We start from the raw sequence: 18,620 nt of genomic DNA on the forward strand, positions 1-18,620 counted from the left end.
TGCAAATATAGATTACGCATACTAATGGGGGGGGGGGGGGGCGCCAACAGACTATGCCGCCCCGGGCGCCTGGCACCCTCGGTACGCCACTGTAACGAATGGTCTCGTTTCAATACACTGACCTTCATTTTCCTTCACAAGTTGATATTTTTCTAATATAGGTAAGCTATATATCTCAAAAAGTGTTTTCGTATTAAAAATATCTTAATGATATACACATATTATTTAAGTTAAATATAAATCTAGATAAGATCTATCTGTTTTAATTTTTTAATTTACATAGTGAAAATTTTTAAAATCTATATAATTGTTCTACATTATCTTTTTCTTTTCGACGTGTCATTTCGAAAATAAACTCATGATTGTTGATGATTTCATGGCTGTCACTGTCTGAGTTTAGCAACCACCGATGCGTTGTGTTGTAGACTACTCTACACAGGATGTATTTCACTAAATTAACCTAAATAGGCTATTTTATTCTAAGTTAGTATTATTTTTTCTATTAAAAATCTTGATCTAATCTAGACACTAAACCTGTTATACAATGCCAACGGACAAAAAATATTCCGATAATATTCAAAACGTTAATCTACAACATCTTTCGGTTTCCGAGCTGAAACACATTTTACGATCTTTCGGAAGAACAACAAAAGGCAGAAAGTCGGTTTTGGTAAGCGAATACCGAAGTAAATTAGAATAGAAATTTGACTTTTGAAATAGATTCATAGACTAGATCCAGATCTAGACAAGCTAGATTAGTTACTTTTACAAAGTCGAGAAAATCATTGATTGATGAAACAATCATTCAATCAATTATTCAATTTCAATGCCTGTTCAGGCAGTTCAGCTGTAGTAGTGTTGTCATCATTATAAATTATTCTTTGCACTTGCAGCCTTGTAACTTGTATTTTTAGTTAGTATCATAAGTATCCTGTCCAAAGTCTTAGAGTATAATTAACACTTATCGAACACTAGGGATGTCTATTTCGAAAGTTAATGCCATGCTGGGCATGCTTCTAAACATAAAATTAAAATTTCATATTTTTAAAAATTTAATGAGGTAGTTCTGTATTTCTGACCTACTTTAACCAAAGTCACGTGATTGTAAGACAACAAAGAGAAGAATGGCCTTGTATTCCTATATTTCCATTGCTGTTGCTCCTCTATTTTTACAAAATTTTACATAAAAATTTACAAACATTTTAAAATATAATATACAGAGTACAGCATAGAACTCCCTGAATGTTCAAATAATTATACGAATGTTGTCATAAAGGGCCAAGAACTGTTTAAGGATAGGTTTAAATTATCAATGATATTTCCTTTATTTTATAGTAAAGACAAGCGTCAACACTTATGCAGATGATAGATCTACATTCACATACAGAAGATGTTTTTACAAACGTTCTTGTAAAATTAAAAAATAAACTACACAAAACACACACACACATATACATATATATATATATGGGATAATATGCATATTATTTGAAACATTGTTATTTTCATAAACTTCCGCTATTTTTTAACGTTATGTATTTCATATTCCTCTACTTTCTAATACATTATGCACATGGATAACATTAAGAATTATTTTTTGTGTTGGATACATGATGTATTATTATGTTATTAAAAGTTAGTCTATCATTTTTAAGAAATTCACTAAATGTTACATTAAAGTTTCAAAAATGCGTCGACGAAATAGATCTAGATCCATTTTATTAATTAGAAACCTAATTTAACAATGAAAGGGTGGTGTAAGATACATTTGGCCTGTGTAACTGTAAAAGTAGATCTAGATTTATCCTTGACTTTCAGATGTGTTATTTATTCGCTAAACAACTGAAGCCCATTACGCACAAGGAAAACACATGGCAGTCTTTTTATCTTTTATAACAACTAGTTGACATATTGACTACACACTAACCCTAGAGCTATCTGACCAATACACACTGGTCTGCTGCCCAACTTTTAGTGTTCTACTCAAGTTCAAGCTTGTTTACTTTTGGGCAGAGAGGAAGGGGGGGGGGGGGATGAAAGTGTTACTTTTTTTCTAGGACTGGTTACCCGAATGCTAAGAACTGTAAGTGTAGTCATTCATTATAGATCAAGAAATCTTGATCTCAGTATGGCAGATTATAGGCCAACGCTTCGGTACCTTCTATCAAAGGTTTAACTATTTGTTTTAGTTGAAAATATAAAAAAAATGTATCTCTAGATTCTCCTGTTATTAACAAATTATAGTTTAGCGCTAATGAGTAAATTGAAACCACTAAATATTGACTTAAAACGCTTCAGATTCCCACTACAAACTAACTAAAACTAAGCACAGTGCGCGTTGTATACACACAACCACGTGACTCAGTGGGAAAACGGAACTACCTTATTAAATATAGCCACATAATGGTTTGACCTTGGTATAGAAGAATTTAATATCTAGAATCTAGACTCTATTCTAGGTCTAGAAATGTAAAACTGTCATTTTAGTAGGGATGTGAAATAAAAAAAATATCTTTGAAAAAACTATTTTTCATTAGTACATCATTAAAATACTTTGAAAGAACTTTCCAATGGTGTATAAATTATGAATGTAAGTTAGAAAGTTATGATTTTTTTTTGTGGTGTTTTGACCTAACATTGGTTGACATTTAACAATGAAGATGAGAGCGTCTGGCAGACACACTCCCCGCTCAAAAAGTTAAAAAGTTGGAATTGAGTTTCATAGACAATAGATCTACTTATTAAATAAGAAATTTAATAGTAGATCTAGTATTATTATGAACTTCACTTGTTTAGAATGTAAAAATTGATAAAATAAACAAATCGGATCTAGAGCTACAAGAAGTGTCTGAGGGGTGTGGACAAAATGGCGGCGTTGTGATGGTAGAAATTAACAAAATATTTTAAAAGTGGGATCAAAATCACCTGAAACAATTTTTTTCAAATGCGCTATAAAATAAAAAAAAAATAGAAGCGGTCAAAAAAACTCTTTAAAATCTATTTAGACCTATACATAATTGCTATATCTACTAGCCTATGCATTCAATGGAGCCCAATCAGCACCTTTTGAGGTTTGCAGTGGTGTCAAGCAGGGATGTGTGCTCGCACCTACTCTGTTTGGCATATTCTTCTCCTGTCTACTGCATTATGCGTACAGCGACATAAACGAAGGTGTGTTTCTCCATACAAGATCCTCTGGAAAACTATTTAATGTATCAAGGCTGCTGGCAAAAACCAAGGTTAGGAAGCTACTCGTCAGGGAACTCCTGTGTGCTGATGATGCAGCTATTGTGGCTGATTCTGATATTCAGCTACAGTCCCTGGTTGACAAACTATCTGCTGCTTGCCAGAAGTTCGGCTTAAACATCAGTCAAAGCAAGACTAAGATACTTGTCCAAAACACAAACACTGCACCTCAAGTAAGCATTAATGGCCAACCACTAGAAATTGTTGATCACTTTTGTTACCTTGGCTCCATCATATCCAACAACACTCTACTGGATAAAGACATAAACAACAGGATAGCCAAGGCAATGGCCACCATGTCACGGTTGCAGAAAAGAGTCTGGGACAACATATTGCTGACTAGCAGTACTAAAGCCCTAGTCTACCGGACCTGTGTGTTGAGCACCTTGCTGTACGGAAGTGAAACATGGTCAACCTACTCATGGCAGGAAAAAAAGCTGAATGTCTTCCATCTCCGATGCCTAAGGTGGATCCTTAAAATAAGGTGGCAAGATAAGATAACCAATGAGGATGTGCTACAAAGAGCAGGATGCTAGGACATCCGCTCTGTTATCAGCAGCAGACGCCTTGGCTGGCTTGGCCACGTTCGTAGAATGCCAGTAGGTCGACTTCCACAGGACATCCTGTATGGCGATCTAATAGAAGGCAGGAGAGCCGCTGGTCGCCCACTTTTACGTTATACGGATGTATGCAAACACGACATGAAGCTCTTCAAAATTGACACTGGCAACTGGGAAGAGGTGGCACTGGACAGATCCACATGTAGAGAGAGCATAAAGGAAGGGTCACAAATGGATTTAAAATCATAATCGATTTCTATCAAGGGCCTATGAACAGAAGTTAAGAAAAACGGAACTCAAAATTTGACGCCATTTTTTTACTTCCGGTCTTACAGATTTTCACATATCTAATTTTAGGCATTGGACAGTAAAAATAAATTCTTAAGTAATAATTTGGCAGTATGAAAAAATTTTGATTAACACTGATAACACTAATAAAACATACTTTGTTAAAAAGAACTTTGTATAAAAAAATTCTGGCGACACCAAATTTATGCTTTTAGAAGTATTTCTACACGTAAATAATACCAAGTAGACTTTTTACTCCACTTCAAAGGTTTTGCTATTACAAAAATCTGTGACTTGTGATGTTGGCTGGATATGCCAGCAGAAATTGGGTCTTGAAAGTTGTTCTGGTCAACTTTTTGTGCATTGCGTAAGGCTTATAATTTATATTGGAGTAAACCTTGTTGACACTTGGTCATCTGAAGCATTTGGTTTGAGTGAAATGATATATATCTTTTTTTTCATCTTCAGATATTTTGGATCTATAAACATTAAAAAAAATATTTTTTAATGTCTTACAAATGATTGAACTGAAGAAAATGAGTTTGTTCTTTTTTAAATGTTTATTATAAATATGATTTGACAGAGAAACATAAAAACTTATTAAATATGTAAAGTGTTATCTATTTTGACACTTTTCTTTTTAAATTGAAAAATAAAAGATAAAAAATAAGTGAATAGCCATTTGAACTTAAATCCACATTAAAAAAAAAAACTTCTAATTTCCCTTAACTATGGAATTTAACCCTGTGACCATTTCCAGTTTTAAAAGGCCATGTTGTCTTATTCCTTAGAAGCAAAGAAAGGTAGCTGTAAACAAACAAAGAAAAGAACAATACTAAAATGTCCATCTATATTAATATAGATATATATTTACTTAATTTAGTATCTTAAGAAAACAGGTAGAAAAGCTTGTTTAACACAATTAGGGCTTTTTAAAACTTTAATGTGGACATTTTCATTTTAAAAAGATTTTCAGAACAAAAAAAAAAGAGCTAGGTTCTTTACAAAAAAAAAGTACATTTAGAAGTTTATCTACATCTGAAAGAATAACTTACTTTTTATAACCCAACTTGATTGACTGATTTCACTCTTCTGACACTCTTTATCTTCTGAGTGATTATGAAGGGCCATTAACTTTACAGGACTGAGCAGTATTTGATGGTTTTACATCCTTCTTTCCATTTTTGTCTACTTTGTACTCTTGACCACAATTTACTTTCTCTACACACTGGTCAGAGCTGGCTGAACAGTAGTTAAAACTATCAATTAAATTTTATATTTTTGTTTAATTCTATTTTACATAGAATCCATATATATACATACCGGTATATAACTTTTACTAGAAGTATTATAATATCCTATATATCTATCCTGTTTTGAACATTTGACAAAAAAGCTAGTGTTCGATACAGTTTAATTATTCTAACAATGTAATGCTTTCTTATTTAAGTTTAAAAAAATGGACTTAAATAATCTAGCACCTAAATCTAATACTCTAAAAATAATGCATAAAAGAAAATTTGAAATTTGTAGTTCTAGATCTAGGTCTAGTAGAAATGTTGATTTTTGTTTTAATCTCTGTCACTTAATTTTGATTACATTTAAAAAAAATTATAGTCATTTGCATTGTTTCAAGGCAATTTAATGTTTTACAATCAAATGCACTGCAATATTTGCACTTTCATTTTGAGAATTTACAGAAACAGTAACATAAAAAAGGGTGTTCTTATTTTAATTTAAGACTATTCCTCCTTTATAAGGCTGATGTTTACTTGTAAGAGCGATTACTTTAATAATAATAACTAATGAAAGATTGGTTAAAAAATATCATTTACCCCCCTCCGTTTCTGTTAAAAAAAATCCTAGTTACATGCATGTATACATCTACTCAGAGCCTATAAAGTTCTAGTTTGTTGATACAGATACAGACATGGTAGTATTAAAAGATTGTTGTAAGTATAGAATAGAACACTGAATCTAGATATATGGCATAGAACAGTGATGCCCAAAATACGGTCCATGGGCCGGACATGGTTCTATCTGGCCCACCGAAACATCAGCACAAAGTGTAGAAAATCTATTGTCCAAAAAAAAAAAGTTTAAAAAATATCTTGCCCTACATAGAGTAAATGGATAGGTAAGCCAACATATTTGTTTTGTTTATATAGAAAGAGTGGCTCTGTTTAATGAACCTAACATTAAAGAGCTTTAGGAAATCAAACAAATAAGGCAATATTCTTGGTTTGAGACGAGTTAGTTAGATTACACCTAGAGTGGAGGATTGATGAGAATATTTACCTAAAAGAGAAGTAAATGAGTCGGATGTATGTCTATTTTCTGTTGCCGCTGACGAGTCTACCGACATATCTGATACTGCTCAAAATTTTGGTATTTATTTGCGATAAAAAAAAACAGTTTTGAAATCAGAAAATTCGGAGCATGCATGGATCGCCAGTGGTGAAGCACTGACAAAAAAGTTTCAACCATCACAGAGAATCTTTTTTAGATGTCAAATGGAACTGAGCCTATGTGGTCTCATTGAATTATTCACCAACAAAATCTATGGACCATGTGATGATGATCGTGTTCAGATTGAACAATATTCATCGTATCTAAAATCAGTTTTCTTCATCTGCTCCCAATAATGACAAGTACTTATTAGTGGACAAACTTTTTCAGTGATGAATCGTGTGAGACCGATGCTACATAATCGTATTGTCTCTTAGACAAACATCTAGAATTCTAGATTCAGTTCTTCGACTTGGCGACTTAACTATGCAGCCAGATATTTAAAAGTAGTTTAGGATAATCTTCTCATGAATGTAAATACTAGATTCAGTGGTTTCACTCTTTCTTCTTGTGGCCGGTGACTCGAGTGTTGGATATTGAAATGGCCCGCTGTCCGAGTGAGGTTGAGCATCACTGGCATATATATATAGATAGATTGATAGATCCAGACTTAAAAATATAAAAAAAAACAGAATAGAATACTGGATAAAGAGTTATCATATATATACAAATTTCTAGTTTGATGATAGGCCTATAGATCCAGGCTTAGAAACGTAAAAAGACTTAGTGATAACAGATATATCTATTTCTAATAAGATGGTGTGCAAAATATTCCTGAACATCTATTTATTTTTTATTTAACTCTTTAATGAATGTGTGAGGTATTACCTAGTTATGCACATGTGTTCAAGATTGTGTAGTCCTCATGACCAAATTTAATTCTAACATATATCATATTTTAAAAAAATCATTATGGTCAAACCAAAGTTTTGCCTGTGTAGCCAATTAGCTAGTATTTTTTTCTTAAAGATATGTATAAACTGTCAAATTTCAAGGAACATTTTTGAGCCATTGTTGAGATCTGTGGCTACCCAGGTTCCAGTTTCCATTAAGAATTTTCAAAATATCAATTTAAAAAAAAGATAGCTGAATTCATCTTCTTTTTCTGAACAAGACATGAAGAGCTCTTCTTATGAAATAAAAAAAAGGCTGGTAATTTACTTTTTACATGATACCTCGTTGGTAGTTTACCATTCGAAGTGCATTCTATAACAGAAATAGCCATTGGGCTAGTTTACTCATTTGATAAATTTAGCACCATTTAAACAAACATTGGCTCTTTAAAAATATAGTTATTTACTGTACACATGTAAAACATGCTGGTAGATTTATTTGAGAAATTTCAAATATTTTCTGCTTTAGTATTACCTTTGTGTTGAGATGTTACATTGCATTGGGTACAACCAAGCTAAGCGGCAATAATTAGAAGTAAATGCCAAAAGTGTAACACTTAACGAATGTACCTGGCTGAAGTGGTGATATATGCTGAATTAGTCTCCTTCATGAAACAAACAATATAATTTTACAATCTTTTCTATTCATAAGTACTGCAGTGTAGTTAGCACGTCGACCCCCAGGAGGCGTAAGCCAGGAGTACAAATTCAGTTTGTCCCCCCCCCCCCCCCTTTTTTTTATGCTTTCTTCTCTCAAAACAACCCCACCCCCCCCCCCCCCCCCCCAATTTTCCCAACTGGTCCAGATAAGTGATAGGATCATAGCATATAAAGATAGGATCATAGCATATAAAGATAGGATCATAGCATATAAAGAAAGCTAAAAGCATGAGATTGCGCTAAACAAAAACAATTTGTAAAAATATTATTAATTGCACAGATTTGATGTTGTTGGTCTAGCTCTGTTACAAATTTTAATTACACGACTGATCCAAACTAATTGATACAATTACACTTCTTATAATTTTTATTTAAAAAAAAAAATTTTTTTTAGCAAATTTTTCTTTGAAATGGAAATTCATTAATACTTCTTTAAAATAAAAGAAAAATTATGTTTTATTTACAAATTAGCCTTTTCATTCATTCTATATTGTTATGCCGAATTCATGTGTTGTAGACTGTAACTATGTTGTAAATCACCATAAAGTAAATTTAAAAAAACAACTGACTTGCCAGATTCAATTTTAAGTTTCCACAGTTGACCCTAAAGATATGAATGTAATGCTGGTAGTAAAAGAAAATACTTTTTTAGAAAATCTTTTTCTTTATCAATTTTTTCTTTCCTATGGATAGCTTGAAATAGAATAATAAAAAATCGGTGTCTTTTAACAAGTGTAGAACTATCAATCTTCTAATCAACAATTTTATTTCATTAAAGCACATATTTAAATTTACTGAAATAAAACTGTTGAAATCCATTTGTTATATTTATATTTTTGTTATTTTTGTTGTTTCTGCAGCGTGTTCAGTTGGCCTTTTTTTGATTGCATCGCTGTCTTTGTTTTATGTTCAAGCCTTGATATCACTGTGTATGATATAGTTGTTGTTTTATTCAGAGTTTCCCTTTGTTCAGGTTTGATATACCTTTTGTTTATTCAGCATGAAATCTGTTGCCTTTTAAAGCTAGTTAGCTATAACTAATAAGTTGTTACAATTTTGCCCTAACAAACTTCAAATGCAAAAATGTGACAGAGATTGAATAATACAATAGTTCTCAACACATATTTAAAGCAGTATTTGAAAAGATGGAAGGAATTTTTAAAAATTCTTTTTATTTTTTTTATTCCTGGATATAATTTCTTAACTTAGATTAAATATTAAGTTTTGAAAAGGAAATTACTTTTAGACAAGTACAATACCACCACATCATTAACTTTTTTTTTCATCTAGATTTTTCTCAGATACTAATGACACTACCTAACATTATACAGTTATATACAACTTGATTACCCATTTATTTAGTTTTAGATTTGTTATCTCTAATTTTAAAGTTATAAAATGTATATTTCAAGTATAAAATGTTTACGGGTTTTTCAAGAAAACAATTGTCACAGTTTTACTCTACTACCATTATTATTATTTCTCACTGCACTATCTTACATCACAATTTTAAGTTTTTCTCACCGTCACCATTTAGTTCTAATTCATTTGTGATGGCCTACATTTTTTTTACATTATGACTTGAAATTATTTTTAGATCAGTTTGGCTTTTCTCTTAACTTTTTTTAGTTTACAAGCTAGTATTTCTTTTTTTTTAAATATAATCATTATTAATAGTTGAAAATAAAAATGTAATCATTTAATAATTCTTTCGTACATTTTTAAATAGAAGCTTGTAGATCCTGAGTGATGGTGTAAGTTTACATTTAGAGTGGGGGGGGGGGGGGGGGGGGGAAATGGGAAAATGCAAGCTTAGTAAAAGAAATATTTTCCTAATATTTTGCTTGTCCGTTTTTATGCCTTTGTTGTTGTTGTTGTTTTTTTATGCTAGGATCATTACGTTGATTTTGTATTTTATCAATCAATAGTCCCTCCAACTACTCAGCTACAGATGTAACAGGTTGCGAGAGGTAGTGTTAGTACACTATCCTGCTTTATTGTATCCTGAAAACATGTTTACTTTAGTTGACTAAACCAACGTTTTCCAAAGCTAACAGGGTTGTTCTGTTCTAATGACATTTATTTGACTTGTTGAATAATAAGTTCAATTCAAGAAAATAAAAAAAAACAACTAGACAGCACACATTATTCCTGGATTAACTGGCATGACAAAAAATAAGGTGAAGCTGTGAAATGCTGACTTTCATTGCTACTTGTTTTAAGAAGAATAAAACCATTTAATAAAGTACTAGTAGAAATTAACTTTTTTTGGTGCTTATATTATTGTTATAAACTTGGTGGTGGCACAGAGAGGGGTAGTGGTGTGTGTGTAGTCAGCCCTGAACTGTTGAACCCAGTGCAAGCCCGGAACGAGACGGAGAGGCCAGTGCAAGAGTCGATACGGCGGAACGGCTATTAACAAGAGAGATATTTGTACAGTGTACGTGTTGCCAATTGTACAGTATTGGCTGTTACTTATTCAACTATTAAAGTGTTACGTTACTTTGGAGCCCTGAGTTGTCAAGTTCTTTAAGTTGGTGGTGTATGGTGCAGTTTGCAGAGAGCCTGGATAGTGAGATTCGTAACAACTGGTGTCAGAAGTGGGATCGGAACGGATTGGATCGGATCTACTATGGCTCATCTGAAACTGCTGTACGAACTTGAATTTAGAGAACTGAAGGAAGAACTCCGTGATCGAGATCTGAAAACGAGCGGAAATAAAGAAACCTTACAAGCACGCCTCCGAGAATGTATAGTTGAAGAAGAGGAAGATCCAGACACGTATCTGTTTGAAGCGGCACCAACTTTAAGAGAGTTCTTGCACCAACAGCTAGATGACTGGAAGGAAGAGTTGCAGGCTATGAATACGACATGGAAGAAGTCCAACGAAGAGACCTGTACCAAGCTTGAAAAGATGTATACCTCAGTGAAGGAAGTGACGAGCCCCGTGGTGAAAACGATGGACGTGGTGGAAGAAACCCTGTACGACCAAAGAGACTTGAAAGATAAAGGAGCTGCGCCATCGTTAAACAATGAACTACTAGCCACCCAAAGCTTTGAAGAAATATGCAGTGACAACGGCAATGCTGATGAATGTGGTGCTGCCTGTCAATCTGAAAACAGGGAGTACAGACCTGTGGAGCCGATAGAGACAGATGAAGAGACAATGGAAGCTGCCCATAGTTCGAACGAAGCTTGTGATGCAGCCGTACCTGATATGAGCACCTCAAACAGCAAGACATATCAAGTGAATGTTTGCTCCGCGTCCAAGCATTTTGCTGAGGAACGTTTGCAAGTTGCAAGTGGCGTACGAAGGTGGGACCCTACTGGGCTTGCCCAGATTCTAAGACCAGCGAGAGAAGCCCTGATGGTGACCATAAGAACCCAATGAAATCTGACGAAGCTGTTGAGGGACATTTGCAAGCTAAGAGATACCAGCCGGGTCCGTACCCAACAGCCGTTGGTCCAGCTGCCAAGACTGGAGAGGAAAGTCCTGATGGTGGTAAAGAGAATCCAAGGCAGTCTGACGTTGACATTGATGGACATTTGAAAGACGAAAGTAATCGACAAGGTCTGAAACCAACAAGTGATTGGCCCGATACTGAGATGAGAGAGAGAGGTCCTGATGGTGGTGAAGAAAGCCGAATGGAGCCTGAAGCCGAAGACGAGGGACCTTTGCACCTAGAGTGTTGCCAACCTGCCCCACGAGCATGCACTCCAGACAAGGCTGAAGATGATGATCTGTTCCACAATTCCCTGTCCTGTGGACTTGAATCCCATCCCAGTCCTTCTTCGCAAAGCCCTATGAAGCCACCTCTTTTGCCAACGATCTTGGTATCCCCAGCCCTTACATCCTATACCTCTCCATGTGTCAAGTGGCTGTCCTCAGTACCGACCGACAAGGGAGCGATACAACCACAACGTCACTGCAACAAGAGGACGATCAACTGGAGGAAAAGAAGAAGGCGGCGTTTGCTTAGTCCAACGTGCATGGTGATTCTACCAAGAATCAACTGCAGCCACATGAAGACCAACTGGCGGAGAAGAAGAAGAATGCTACTTTTGTTGAGTGCAAAATGGATGACGATGCGACAACAACGTCGATGCAACCAGATGAAGGCTAACTGGAGGAGAAGAAGAAAACGTTTTCTGAATTCAACGTGGATGGCGATGAAAGCACGACGGCGAGGCAAACAGGTGAAGGCCAACTGGAGGAGAAGAAAGAAGATGACTGCAACATAGATGGCTCCATCAAGCTCAAGAGGCAAGCCAACTGCCACCGATTGACTCCCACCTACAGCGATGAAACTTCACAGCCAATGCCATGATGTTGATTCTGTCCGGGACGGACAGATCTAAGGAGAGGGCAGTGTTATAAACTTGGTGGTGGCACAGAGAGGGGTAGTGGTGTGTGTGTAGTCAGCCGACGCAAATCGCCCTAGGCCAGCGCTAGAGGAGCGGTCAACCGTGACGAGTTACGACGGTCAGCCGAGACAAGTGTCAACACGGCGGTTCGGGAAGGATCGACGGCGGTCCGGGAAGGTTCGACGTCGTGAACAGAGCTCAGGAGCGTCACGAGAGTTGTAGTCATCTGACCACCTAGAAACGTCGAGCGGCTCTCTGTCCGGTTCGAGAAGGCCAGTAGGGACCCTATATAAGAGCGGAGGCGATGCAGTCAAGACGGTTGAAAAAAGGGGCTCAATACAGCAAGGTTCACGACAGAAGGTTCAGAAAGGAGGTTTACGACAGAAGGTCCACTACAGTCCGGTCGACTACAGCACAGTTCAGCGGTGTGGTTCTGTACGGAGCATTACGACGGTTCAGTGCGGAGTACTATCAAGTACAGTTGAGACGAACAGCGTCTTGATCTTGGTCTGTGATCGAGTCTGACACAACGAGCCTAGTGTGTGAAGTCAGTCCTGAACTGTTGAACCCAGTGCAAGCCCGGAACGAGACGGAGAGGCCAGTGCAAGAGTCGATACGGCGGAACGGCTATTAACAAGAGAGATATTTGTACAGTGTACGTGTTGTACAGTACAGTACAATTGTACAGTATTGGCTGTTACTTATTCAACTATTAAAGTGTTACGTTACTTTGGAGCCCTGAGTTGTCAAGTTCTTTAAGTTGGTGGTGTATGGTGCAGTTTGCAGAGAGCCTGGATAGTGAGATTCGTAACATTATTATATAAATAAATAAATATATATATATGTGTGTGTGTGTGTTCTTGGTTGGACTAGATCATAGACTCACCTTATTTGGAATTTGCATCTTTATTATTAGTATTATCTCTGATACTAATTATATAAATAATCACTTATCTGAAGGATAAAAGGAATTTTTAAAAAGCAGTGATTATCAATTATTAATATAATCTCCACATGTGCACCTAACATCCCATATCTATCAGGTCATATTGACATAGCACAGGTGTGTCACCTGCCTCTTTAGTATGAGCTATCTGATAAAAAGAAGGACATCTTTTTTAGTGTGGATCTTTGTCTTGAACTGCTAGTACACAAATATGCTTGGCCAAATGTTTAAGATAAAGTTTATAAATAACAGGTGAATGAATTTAACATTTATAGCAAGAACTGTTAAACATTATTTCTATATTTACTAATTATGATCCGTTTATGCAGTGTAGGTTGTCCCATGATACTAAAATAAGTATTTGTTAAAACTTATAGTGGGTGCCCTTTTTTTTTTTTTTTAAATCAAGAGCATTTGGTAATTGTCTATATGTTAGTACCTAACCACATAAGCTAACTTGGATATGTTTGTAGGTTGTTTTTTTTTTAAACTCTTGTGAAATGACAGTGTTTCAGAACATTATCTTTGAATTAAGTAAGCATTTTTACTAGCTTGTTAGTGGCTTATATTTACAAGTACACACATGCGATTGATGAAGAAGTGGCTGTCATACTGCAAAAATAATTAGCATGTAAGCTATAACAAAATATAAAAGGAAGAGGTTGTTACTGTAAATCCTCTGTATGTCATTTAGGAATTCATACCTATTGCACATTATATTCTTACCTTTCAATAAATTAACTCATTAGGCCTTTTTTTTTCCCTTCTCTCTCCCACTTTGTATTACTGCTTCTATAAATATGCATTCTTTTTTTTATTTTTATTTTTTTTTTTTACACTAAGTACTTCTTGGGTAGACTTTTCTGTTCAAATGAAACATCCCCACATTGTACTCAACACAACTTTGTCAATAATTATATAATATTATATAGAAGCACTTTCTCCCCCCCCCCCCCCCTTTTTTTTTTTTTATCTGTGCATTCCAGAGTTCATCAGAAATTATTATTCCAGATTTAGGAACAATGCTAAAAATAATGTTTAAGTTATTGATGTATGTGTATTAGATTTTTTGATCATTATTTGTTTCATTGTTCTTATGAGTTCACACTATATATGTCTTGACAGGTTGGCAGAATTAAAGAGCACCAGAAACAGCCTGCAAGTAGCTCGACTATGGCCAAAAACAATGACGCAAGGAGCACTGAGTCAGCAACCTTCCCGCGCCAGCGTAAATCAACCAATGGTCTTCACACGTCACCCTCTGAGGTACAGTTTCACACAATGACACAGTCTTTGGAGTCTGAGAGGAAAGACAGAGAGCGCATTGTCCTGTGGCGACAACCGCTTCTGACACTGCAGTACTTTGTACAGGAGTCAGGAACGTTGATCTCAATACTTGCCAATAGGTAGATTAGACTTTTTTTTTTTTTAGAAAAAATTAAGTACAAAGAGGATTGTAAAGATACAGTTGAGAGATCATAAATGGTGCCCCAATGGTATATCAGACTTAAGGGTAGGTGAAAGGGAAGCAACAGTTTTATTTGTAAAGCTAAAGTGCCTACATTTTAACTTCATAGCTTGGAGTGTATATGTTTGAATGATAAATAGTTTGGATTTTGTAACTTTTTGCTATTTTCTTTGTTTTCTTACACCAACACTGCCAATAAAATCACTTGTTCTATTTGTGTCTGACTAGGCTGTATAGAAGAAAGAAAACAGTGGCCTTAACTTTGTTGTTACTCATTGTAGCTTACCTGATCTACCGCATGGATGGACCTCATCAAAAGGTAATCTGACCATAAAATGTATAAGTGTATTATATAAAATAACAACATTATGATAATTCTTATTTTGTAATGTTAATTGATTAATTATTGTTTTCTCGCTAGCTCACTAAGAAGTTCTAGAAAAAAAATTCTTATATGTCTGTGTCCTATTCTCTGTAATGCTATTTAAAACTTATAATTTCATTGATATATAACTGTCAATTTACATATTTATGTTTTTATATATCTATATATCAATTTATGTTTATGGTTTTATATTCACTCTCTATATCAATTTACTTTGATGTTTTTATATATCTCTCTGTATACAGCACCTGCATCAAAGCAAGTTGCTTGTTAACTAAAAAATAAAATAATTAATCAATTGCAATGTGCTTATTTAAAATGACTTTTGCTTCTTATTGTTCTCCAGCTGGTCCAGTCTGTTGAAAAAAAGTTCCTGTGGTGTGCCTACTGGGTGGGACTAGGAATCCTTTCATCTGTAGGACTTGGCACAGGTCTGCACACATTCTTACTATACCTGGTGAGTGGTTATCACAACTTTTATTGGCTTATAGTTTGATGATGAAATGTGTTAAACCTATTGCTCTTAGCAACTTGTAATGTAGATTATTTCTTCTTAATGTTTTTTTTTTTATTACTTTTTTACTTTTTATTAAGTTACAATTAATTTTAGAATTGAACTTGGCTCAGTTCATCTTAAAGAAGTTTTTAATATTCAAAAATGTCATTGATTTGGCAATAACAGAATTTAATGTTAAAAATGTAGAGAATTCCTTCAATAGAAATGTATGTTAATATAAATAGTTTGTAGTAAGATAATATTATCTGGTTGTGCTTCAGAAGTTAAAACAAGAATGTTCAGAATATTATCTGGTTGTGCTTCAGAAGTTAAAACAAGAATGTTCAGAATATTATCTGGTTGTGTTTCAGAAGTTAAAACAAGAATGTTCAGAATATTATCTGGTTGTGCTTCAGAAGTTAAAACAAGAATGTTCAGAATATTATCTGGTTGTGTTTCAGAAGTTAAAACAAGAATGTTCAGAATATTATCTGGTTGTGCTTCAGAAGTTAAAACAAGAATGTTCAGAATATTATCTGGTTGTGCTTCAGAAGTTAAAACAAGAATGTTCAGAATATTATCTGGTTGTGTTTCAGAAGTTAAAACAAGAATGTTCAGAATATTATCTGGTTGTGCTTCAGAAGTGAAAACAAGAATGTTCAGAAAGTCCTAGGTTATTTCTCTTTTTCTCACATCTAATGTATTGTTCTAACTCTTGTTCTGTTGTTTGAACTTAAGTATCCATATATTTTGTGTTTCAGGGACCTCACATTGCAGCTGTCACACTGGCAGCTTATGAGTGTAAATCCACAAAATTCCCTGAGCCTCCTTACCCTAATGAGTAAGTGAATCTCTTATAGTTAGCTACAGTAGTTTCAAAGCTTACTTTTTGTGTCTTAATAAATTCCCAGAGATATTTACTTTAACTGCTTTCCTTAAGTAATAGAATTTCAGAATTCTGAGACACTGTCTTAGAATTTATGATTTTCCAATAATCAAAGCAGTTGGGGTATATTTAAGAATGGGTTGACTTTGGTAATTTGTATCTCTTGGAGGTATGTTTAGTGGTAACTTTTAAACTATTAAAGTGAAACATTAACCTTTTACAATGAAACTTGTTGAGTTATAATATCTCTTGGAGGTATGTTTAGTGGTAACTTTTAAACTATTAAAGTGAAACATTAACCTTTTACAATGAAACTTGTTAAGTTATAAACTCACTTGCTACTATACATTATTTTCACCTTATTGTGATTTGTAAAAATTAAATGTTAATATTAAAACAAAGATATGACAGAGAAACTAGTAAGTGAACATTAAGAAAAATACTTTGTGTTGTTTTTGACATACCTTCTTTAGATAGTGCACAAAGCTCTAAATGATTAGACTTAATACTTATTGAACTCCAAAGTTAAAACAAAATTCTGACCATATATTATCTGTTGTGGCATCTTGCTATTTATAGTTCCTTTGCTTTAAGAAAAAAGAAAAGTGTAGACATTCTGAATCTTTTAGTTGGCCTTGTGGCATGTGTTGACATTCTTTTATTTTATATTATTTAATGCAGAGCAGTAGTTCCATTCGTAGACTGTGCTTATCCCCGGGCAGCCTGGCTAAATCATTTTTTATAATGTCAAACATGGTTTTTAAAGAAAAATAAAAAAATAACTTTGCGTTTCTTGAACAAATGGGGCTGGGGTAGGGAGAAATCCTGATTTATTGAATAGTTTAGATGTGTGTAACAGAACAGTGTGGTCTATTTATCCTTAGGATTATTTGCCCAGAAGAGCAGGACAACCAAAGCATGTCCCTGTGGAGCATCATGAGTAAAGTTAGATTAGAGGCCATTATGTGGGTATGTAGTCATGTTTATGCCTTAGCAGAAATCAAATGTACATTGACACAACTCATACAGATTACGTTATTCTATTATATAGATATAGGGGGCAGGAGATGAACAAGAAATAATTATTTTTCATAATACTCACAGATTTGAGTACAAGAAATAATTATTGTTCATAATACTCACAAATTTGAGTAATGTTCAATGTGAGAAACATTGGTAGTTTGTACTCACTCTGACTCCTCTGCTGTAGACTGAGGGTGAGGGTATGGACCAAAATAATTCTATGGAATGCTGTGATGGCTTGTTATTGACAATCACAGACAGCTTGCAATCATCTCTAGTGCTTTATTTGTCGCTTACAAAACCACTTTTCTATGGCTTGGCTACCTAACAAGGGGCTCAAGTTTGAATCCCAACTCCAGCAGAGTTGTGTATACTGAGGATAGAAGGCAGCACAAAAAACCTTCTCCCAGATAATTAAATACAGCTTTTATTTAAAATTATTGTATCAGCATTGTATGGATACTTTTAAGCTGGAGCAGCAAGCCTTTTTTTTTTTTTTTTTTTTTTTCATTTTGCATTTTATAGAAGCACTATTGTACATTCTCTTTATATTTTCAATGGAAAAGTATAATTGTGAAAAATTATTTGATTTTTTACTAGCATGTTTGGCTACTGGTAAAACCTTCTGCTAATATATTCCTAACTTGAGATTTAAATATTTTAAATGATAGTTGTTGTTTTTTCTCATGACATTTATATGGATCCAGATTAATTATAATATATTCACTGTCAGTGCTTTTTTTTTTTTTTTGCGTTGTTAGAATGTTTTTCCAAATCAGTCTATAGTATATATAAAATTATTTATGTTGCAGGGAGCAGGTACTGCCATTGGAGAACTCCCTCCCTACTTTATGGCCAGGGCATCACGCCTCTCAGGTGTGGATATGGAAGATGATGACTTTGAAGAAATTGAAGAGCTGATCCATGAGAAAAAGCGCCACCCTGAGGACATGGTAAGTCGTGAAACCATTATGGTCTCTGCTTTGTTTATGGGTTTATTCACTTTATTGTCAACACATCATCTTAATTCACTTTTCATTCTACAGATTGCATGA

At 34.5% G+C, this 18,620-nt stretch overlaps 1 protein-coding gene and 1 long non-coding RNA gene across 8 annotated transcripts in view; one reads left to right on the top strand and one right to left on the bottom strand.

The window, feature by feature from the left end:
- The first annotated feature begins 339 nt into the window (after positions 1-339).
- The window catches only part of LOC106079672 (vacuole membrane protein 1-like), a 31,030-nt gene continuing 12,749 nt past the window's right edge, over positions 340-18,620 (top strand). The window contains exons 1-8 of one of the 7 annotated variants that reach the window (XM_056005828.1): positions 346-483; positions 8,857-8,969; positions 14,433-14,713; positions 15,004-15,094; positions 15,507-15,617; positions 16,418-16,497; positions 17,427-17,511; positions 18,378-18,518. In XM_056005828.1, coding sequence (XP_055861803.1) covers positions 14,481-14,713; positions 15,004-15,094; positions 15,507-15,617; positions 16,418-16,497; positions 17,427-17,511; positions 18,378-18,518 — 741 coding nt within the window. In that variant the 5' untranslated portion in view covers positions 346-483; positions 8,857-8,969; positions 14,433-14,480. Of the gene's footprint in view, positions 671-8,856; positions 8,970-10,042; positions 10,177-13,416; positions 13,560-14,432; positions 14,714-15,003; positions 15,095-15,506; positions 15,618-16,417; positions 16,498-17,426; positions 17,512-18,377; positions 18,519-18,620 lie in introns of those variants that run through there. The other 6 variants (XM_056005829.1, XM_056005830.1, XM_056005825.1 and 3 more) reach the window with 6 other exon arrangements.
- LOC129922009 (uncharacterized) lies at positions 4,546-13,362 on the bottom strand. The gene is made up of 3 exons (XR_008773948.1): positions 13,248-13,362; positions 5,150-5,336; positions 4,546-4,901 (listed from the first exon to the last, which is right to left on the bottom strand). It is a non-coding gene; the product is annotated as an uncharacterized LOC129922009 (long non-coding RNA).

The sequence above is a fragment of the Biomphalaria glabrata genome, chromosome 12 (assembly GCF_947242115.1).
Source record: "Biomphalaria glabrata chromosome 12, xgBioGlab47.1, whole genome shotgun sequence".
NCBI classification, from domain to species: Eukaryota; Metazoa; Mollusca; class Gastropoda; family Planorbidae; genus Biomphalaria; species Biomphalaria glabrata.